The 7,898-nt window shown below is 31.4% G+C and overlaps 1 protein-coding gene across 1 annotated transcript; it reads left to right on the top strand.

The window, feature by feature from the left end:
• The first annotated feature begins 1,688 nt into the window (after positions 1-1,688).
• Positions 1,689-4,191, top strand: LOC146996790 (52 kDa repressor of the inhibitor of the protein kinase-like). Its single transcript, XM_085818608.1, has 3 exons — positions 1,689-1,929; positions 3,650-3,808; positions 3,940-4,191. The coding sequence occupies exons 1-3, from the start codon at positions 1,777-1,779 to the stop codon at positions 4,189-4,191; spliced, it is 564 nt and encodes a 187-aa protein (XP_085674734.1). The 5' UTR covers positions 1,689-1,776.
• Positions 4,192-7,898: the final 3,707 nt, after the last annotated feature.

The raw sequence follows: 7,898 nt of genomic DNA, 5'->3' as shown, positions 1-7,898 counted from the left end.
AACAATTGCACCTGTTTTGGTTGTTGCACTTGAGTATTTCTTAGCGATTTCACTATCGGGAAACATTTTTCTAAATAAAGCTGCAGCGTGATCCGATGCATTCAGTGGCAGGTTGTGCTCCAGTAAAAAGGCAGAGAACAGACATTCTGCATTAATTACTTTTTGGTCCTTTGTATCCGAAGAAAACTTTAATTTTTCGTTTTTTCAAAACAACTCATGTTGTCCTTGTGTTTTTGTGTACGCACATGTTTGAGACCATCCGCCCTTCCACCATGCGAAATCGAAAAATCGCAATGACAGGCGATACACATCGCAAATTTATTACATTTCCTTGAGGAAATAATGGAAGGAAAGTCAACTATGTACGATTTTTGAAACGTACACGAGTATTTCATCTTTCTTGCAGACATAACAAAAGATGATAATTTCTAAAACTATTTTCCGAAGGCACGTGTACTCACACAACTCAGGACAAAATGACCGAAATAACTAAAGAACATCCAAATAACAACTTGCTTTGTCCTCATTGGTTAATATATGCCAGGTGACACGCAGTGGAGCACGATGCCCATTGGAGAACTGGAAAACGACGTTTCTGGATACGTATATGCTCTCACTCACAAAGCAGAAGTTATCTAATTCGCAAGGTTTTGTTTTAGATATAATCTAGATAGATATAATCAATTGCTTTCAGACGTCTAAAATCACTTTTTTTTGTTCATATAACAAAGTATTAAGCCAAGTTCCATAAAAATCGTGAGAAATTTTAAGAATAAGAAAAAGTCGGGAGAAATATATTGTAAATCGGTTTGGCGGGAGAGCGGTCGAAAATCGGGAGAATTGGGTATTGCATACATTCAACTGTAAAAAGAAAAAATATATAAAAGGTATAATAGGACTTAATCTAAATCAAAGCAATTAATAATATACCAAACAGTTAGATATTTAAATCTAAAACAACTTTAAATTAACGTCTTTAATATTGATACATTTTGTATGCTTATCTAATAAATCAAAATTATATGAACATTATAAGATAGGTGGATTTTATATTGAATAATTGTTGAGAAAAGTATTCATTTTATAATCACTTTAAAATTCAACATAAGCTCTGTATTACATAAATGAAAAGTCCTGCAAAATTAATGAATCACAGACCAATGTACATGTTAAAAAATCTCGATGGTCCTGGGGAAATATAAATTAATTAAAGAGTTCATCAATAATTCTCATTCATAATGTGTATAAAACGAATTTCAGCCTATTAAATAAATACATAACCATGCTTGTATGGAAAGCAATAAAACGATAATATAAAAGTTCGTTTTATTCGCTTTGGTTGAATGCGATAGAATTTTAGTATGTTATTTCCCTTGCAGTCGGAATTTTTTGTTTAACATTTTCAAGTCACTTATGTTTCAATAACATTAATCTTTCAGGAATTTTCTAATTTAAAAATGGAATACATGTTTACCTTTGAATGTTTGGTAGGCTGGAATCCATCTTGTCGTTTGCAGTTCCAAATCCATTTCTTTTTTAGCTCTTCTTCCGCAGGAAAACTGGAGGTCTAGTCTGGACACCGGTCGAGATCGATATCGGAAAACCAGTCGGGATTCTCTTTCCACTCGACAGCAGAAGGGAGAGCGAATCTGGCCCCTTCAAATTAAGGCTCCTATATACCAGACTGAATCATCAGGCATTCACGATCCCAAGTGGGAGATTTAATGGCGGCTGTGTAGTTACGGTGCAACAATTTTTTGTGTTTTTTTGTGTAAAATGGGCGGATGTGCAGCTATTAATTGTTCAAATCATTCACGGAAAGGTCATACATTGGTAAAATTTCCTAAAAATGAAGAAAGAAGAAAAATATGGGTAAATAATTGCCGAAGAGACAATTGGAAACCTGGTCCAGGCGCTGAACTTTGCTTAGTAAGTATAATGTTAATTACGCCTTCATTTAGAGTTTATATCTTCTCTGATGTTTATAATGTGCAAGTAAAATGAAATTCTTGTGTACAATAACCTGAGTATCTGCTAATTTCTGTAATAATAGCTATAATTAAATTAGTCTAGGGTTAATGTACCCGTCGCCAAACATCGCCAATGTGGATGTTTTGAATGTGGAAAAGAAATTTCTCTTCTAATATAAAGCGCAGATTTTGTTTTCCTGTGCTAATTGTGGAATTTATACTAATGTAACATGAAAATCATTAGCATATTGAAATTTATTAAAAAATAAATAATAATTTGGAAACTCAAGATAAAATCTGAATGTTTGCTAAAGATATATGTAACATTATACTATAGTTGCAATATCGTTGGAATGATATATAATTTTTTTCTTTATTTTATAATCACTGTTGTTAAAAAGTTAGATGAGTTGTTTATGCACGGTGCCCACTACTGTTTCTTGGTTAAAATAACTTCCAGAATTTTGACATTGACATTTTGACATTAAGTCAATAGAATAAATTGAATAGTATGAGACAAAATATATATAATCTGACTTCAATAATTGCACGTACCATATATTTATAATCACAGTATTATACAATTTGGCAATTTTAAAAAGATAATAAGAGTAAAGATTTAGAAATGAATGCAGAACATTCAAATAAGCACAGAAAACTTGTGAAACTGCATGTGTACATTTGAAAAATAATTGTAGTGTTTTTAATGCATGTGTAGTGTTTTTAATGCATGTGTAGTGTTTAATGCATGCATAACAATCAAATAAATCTGCCTGTAATGATGAATTTCAAAGGCCAAGCCAAAATCCTTTCATGAATTTGATACTTCTAAAGAATGTGATCTCCTCAAATTAAATCCTCATGACATTGATAAACAATTATTACTGATCTGTGTTACAAAACAAATTTTTATACATGATAAATAATATTTTCTGAAGCGTTATTTTGTGTTGTCATCTCTAAATAAAAAACATCTAACTGATCTAATCTGAACGTAGTTCAGAAAGCTACTGAACTACGTTCTAGAGTTTTTAATAACTTTAATTGGATATGTCTGTGCCGATGTAATTTAAAAAATAGTCGTTTAAACTGGCCTTGATGCTTTTTAAAATGCATGTTGGCACTGTGCTCCGAAATTAGGGCTATGTTTTGAATGATTAGAGAATTAAAAATTAAATATTTCAATTAGAGCAATAAACATTACTACAATTATAACAAGAATCATAGTCTGCTCTAATTATAAATGTATTTATCGGCCTAGTATCTTAAAAGTTGGGTGTAGTGAACTCTTATTTTCTTATCTATTGTAAGAGCACTATAGCAAGAAATATAAAGTTTTATTTTAGTTGTTTTTAATGTTATAGCAAAACACTACTTCATTTAATTTTTGGATAATGTTCTAAAGAACACCTTAAATTATAGGCAAAAAATAAATATTGGATAATTAAATTCTGTCCAAGCTTACAAGATGCTGCTGCTGATATGTTAGACATGGTTTGTTTATTGTTTCACTTTTTTATAATACTGGGCCTAATTTAATTACTTGCATATTTATTTATTGCCTATACTTACTTACAGTTCATGCTTGCTGCCTTTGGCACAACCTCACTGTGTGGTTTGTTTTTTGTACTTTTATTTATTTTGTGTACTTTTTTTTTTATTACTTTATGTATTTACAGGATCATTTTGAGGAATCTCAATTTGAGTCACTATGCAAAGATAGAAAAAAACTAAGAAAAACTGCAGTACCAACACTCTTTAGCATTCCAAATCCACCACCATCTGTAACTGACAAGAGGATAAGAGAAGTAAGATGTCCTAAGCCAAATACTGAAGTGGTAAATTATTTAATATTCTCCAAAAAAATTGTTGAAAAAATCATTGTTATTACAAATATATTAATTCATCCAACCATTGTTTAAAAAAATAATCACAGCATAACATGTTTACTATTTCTTTTTGAATTTAGGAAACTCTACCTGCTTCAAATGAAGAGTTGTTAAAAAAAATAGAATTCCTTGAGCAACAGCTTCAAGAAAAAGATGCAAAATTGACATCATTTTTGTCCGATGAGCAAGTAGGAGCCCTTACTGTGCAGTCAAAAAGGAACTGGTCAGAAAAGTCCATTATAAAAGGACTGAAGATGCGATTTGCTTTGGGCAAACATGATATAATTACCTCAGAAGTACTGGATATCCAGCACCATCGTACAGTACCTTGAACAGGAGGATTAGGGAAATAAAAATAAATTTCGGCATTTTAGAAAATTTGTTTTTTTTCCTCAAGACAAAAGTTCATTCATTGGATGCTCTTGATAGGAACTGCTGCCTTTTAGTTGACGAAATGGAAATAGCTTCATATCAAGATTTTGATACATCGTCTAAGTCATTCATTGGAAATGTTACGTTAGGAAAACCTGCAGTTGCTAAGCATTACACTATTGTAATGCTTAGAGGCCTTAAAACATCATGGAAACAGATTGTTGCCAATGAATTAACAGGGCCTTCAACATCAGGTTCTGACATGAAAGATCTAATTCATAGAACTGTAGTAGCAGCTACAGAAATAGGTTTAACTGTAAGAGCCTCTGTTTCAGATATGGGAAGCAATAACAGAGCAATGTGGTCGTCATTGGATGTATCTGTCTCTAGGACAGATAGGAAGACAAATTACAATATTGGAGGACCTGATGTTTTCATTCACAGTATTGCAGATGTACCACATCTCATTAAAAACATGAGAAATGCATTTCTTTCAAGTATTATGATATTACCAGAGGAATTTCGCCAGCAGCATGCCTTGCCATCGAGGATAGTATCTTCAGTGTATGTGAAACGACTCTGGTCAAGTGAGATAGAATCAGATGCTGCCCTGAGATCTCTACATCACTTGAACAGAGTTCATCTCTTCCCAACACACTTTTCCTCGATGAATGTGGCATCTGCTGTGCAATTGTTTTCTGTAAAAACAGCTGCTGCTATTGAAAAAGCAGTTATTTTACACCAAGTTGCAAAAGAAGCATTAACTTCTGCATGGTGGCTGAGACTTGTAGCAGAATGGTTTACAATTATGACTGCAAGGCATCCAAAAAAAGGCATCACTATCAAAAATCAAGATGAGAAATTTAATATTTTATTGAAATTCATTCATGTGACTGAAACTGTTCAGTTTGGAAAAGCATGGAAGCCATTTCAAACTGGCATTATTATGAGCACATTGAGTGTTGTGAAACTCTCAAAAGAATTATTTTCCGAGGGGTTTACATTTTTCTTACCAGGCAGGTTGACACAAGATGCGCTGGAAAATGCCTTTTCACAGATTAGACGAAAGTCGGGTGCAAAGCCTACTGCTTTGCAAGCCAAGAGAGCACTGAAATTAGTGTGCCTATCACAGTTCATTTCGGATATCAATAATCCAAATTATTGTTCTGAAAGTGACCACAGCCTCTTTGATGCTTCTGAATTAGAGGTTGCTATCAGAAAGGAGGTCTTGCATCCTATCTCCAATTCTGTAGTGCCATCTACCTCTTCTGCAGTGGCAGTGAAACGTCGCTTGCCCCCAGCTGTGGAAGAAAATGATATACATTACATCGCAGGAGCCATATATAATAAGTTGTTGAAAAAAAAAAGCATATGTGAAAATTGTAAAACAGCTATGACCATTTCAGAGGACATGCTGGAACCTGACATACCCGAGCATCGCACAATTCTTACAAAACACAGCAATAAAGGTGGACTGAAGGTCATCTCTTCAGGAATGTATCGAATATGTAGGGAAGCTGAACGAGAATTTCAAAAATGTAAAGATGTACTCCTTCGTTTACAATCAGCCATCACAAAAGAATTAGTTGAAAGAATAATTGATAAATGTACACATGTGGCCATGCCAGAATGCTGTAATCTTAAGAAAGTAATTATTGATAATTTTTTTATTACTAGATGCAAAGGCCTTACACAGCATCTTATCAACAAAAGAGCCCATAACGTTTCATATTCATCAGCATCGGCCAATAAGAAACAAAAAGTAAAATAATTTTAGAAGGTATGTATGTTTTATATTAAATAATTTATGTGTTTTATGTAATATGTATTACTTTTTCCTAGGCTACGAGTATATAAATTTCTGTGTTTGATGTTATATATGTTACTTTCTGCTAGGCTATGAGTATATTATTATGGTATTGTTTTCTTGTTTCTAATATATAGAAATATAGCATATTTTCCAGTATAAAATTTCAGTTAAGTTTTACTTAAAAGTATGGGAAAGCAGATTTGTTTCATGCATGATCTTTATAATACTGGTATGAAATAAATGAATTTTAATCTGTAAACAATTTTTTGTTAATATTGAAATGTGTTTCTTTGGATACATTTTTAGGCACTTGTGGATCATGTCAGACAACATGCAATAGAGAAAAGTTGTCCGTGTGCATAAATTTTCCCATTGTGTTACTTCATTTTATCTAAATTTCAAGGATAATTCTTTTCATTTTTATATGGCATGTTATCAGTATAAAGGCTAGTGAAAATAAATTGGTATGTGTATCTGTTTTTGAAGTGTAATGCTTAAATAAAAAGATGGTGTGTGTTTCTTCATTTAAACAAAATTTCAAGGATGGTATTTTTCAGCATTGTACTGTTTGTTATTTCTCAATGTAAAGGGTAACAAGGGGAAAAAAACTGGTATGGTACATCTGTTTTTTAAGCATGATAATTTTATTTATTTCTTTAGTGATGCATATAGTATATAGAGAGAAGGTATTTGGTCCAACTGAAGTTATAATAAATCTAATTTTACTAGATCTCTTTCTCCCCTCAGGTGTAGAAAATTTTCAAATGCAGAAAGTTTATTTGCAGAATTAATTCATTTCTGATAAACTTATTATCATTAATTTTTTATATAACATGTTATTAAGTTACACATTTGACTACTGTGTAATAAACTTGTATTTAGGGCAAAAAATTAACTATTTTGCAGCTGGTGACTAATATCATATGCTTCTAAGAATATTACTTTTAACTTTTTTCATAATTTTTGTATTTCAGGAACATGAAACTGTTATTTTGATATACTTAAATAATAAAAGTGTGTATCTGAATCAATTAATGGATACAAATATTTTACAGTTATTTTTAGAAGATATTTGCCATATCGCTTCTAATAATTCATAAAGTATGTTAAAATATAGGTAAATAATTTGGTGCAGAATTCAAATTTAGGGTTTGAAATATAGTGAATCATGAGACTAAATGATTTTTATTGTCATGATTTGCCTGGGCTTAAGAATGCACTTTTCGCCCGGTGGAAATTGTCATCAAACTGTCCTGAACAGGCTTTTTGTTGATAATAACTTCCAGGCTTATCAGTACCTCCATTTGAGTGGAGGGTATACAAATATAGTACCCAATTTAAATTACATTGTGATTATAATACTATTGTGGTATTAAATAAGTGATTATAATTACAATTTAGATAATTGCATTGTAATTATATTACATTGTATCTGTGAACTCTTAATTTCATTACTTTATGCAATTATGTTGTAAGTGCATAATCTAATTGCAATAATATAATCTATTCACAATTATAAAATAATTATAAATGCAGTTACATCTTAAATAGAGGCCATTTTAATACTTTTAAATTTTTGCAAGATAACTTCCCATTAAGGTTCATTTGGAGGAAACTATGCAAATACTAAAAAAGAAATTATGCTAAATTTACATATTTTGTACAGTAGTTTCTTGTTATAATGCTGTTCAATATATCTTCAATACTTTTGTAAATTTAACGACATTCATTGCAATCACTGTGGTGCTTTAAAAAGAAGTTTCTTAGTTATGCTTTCTAATAAGAATGTGTTAAAAATTAAGTATTATGTATAATAACTAGCAATTAAAAAACCTTGACTGCATGAAAATGCTGTTG

The sequence above is a fragment of the Stegodyphus dumicola genome, chromosome 6, assembly GCF_044657685.1.
Source record: "Stegodyphus dumicola isolate Sdum_Otavi_A_Nest chromosome 6, ASM4465768v1".
Lineage (NCBI taxonomy): Eukaryota > Metazoa > Arthropoda > Arachnida > Araneae > Eresidae > Stegodyphus > Stegodyphus dumicola.
This window is presented reverse-complemented; position numbering and strand designations above follow the sequence as displayed.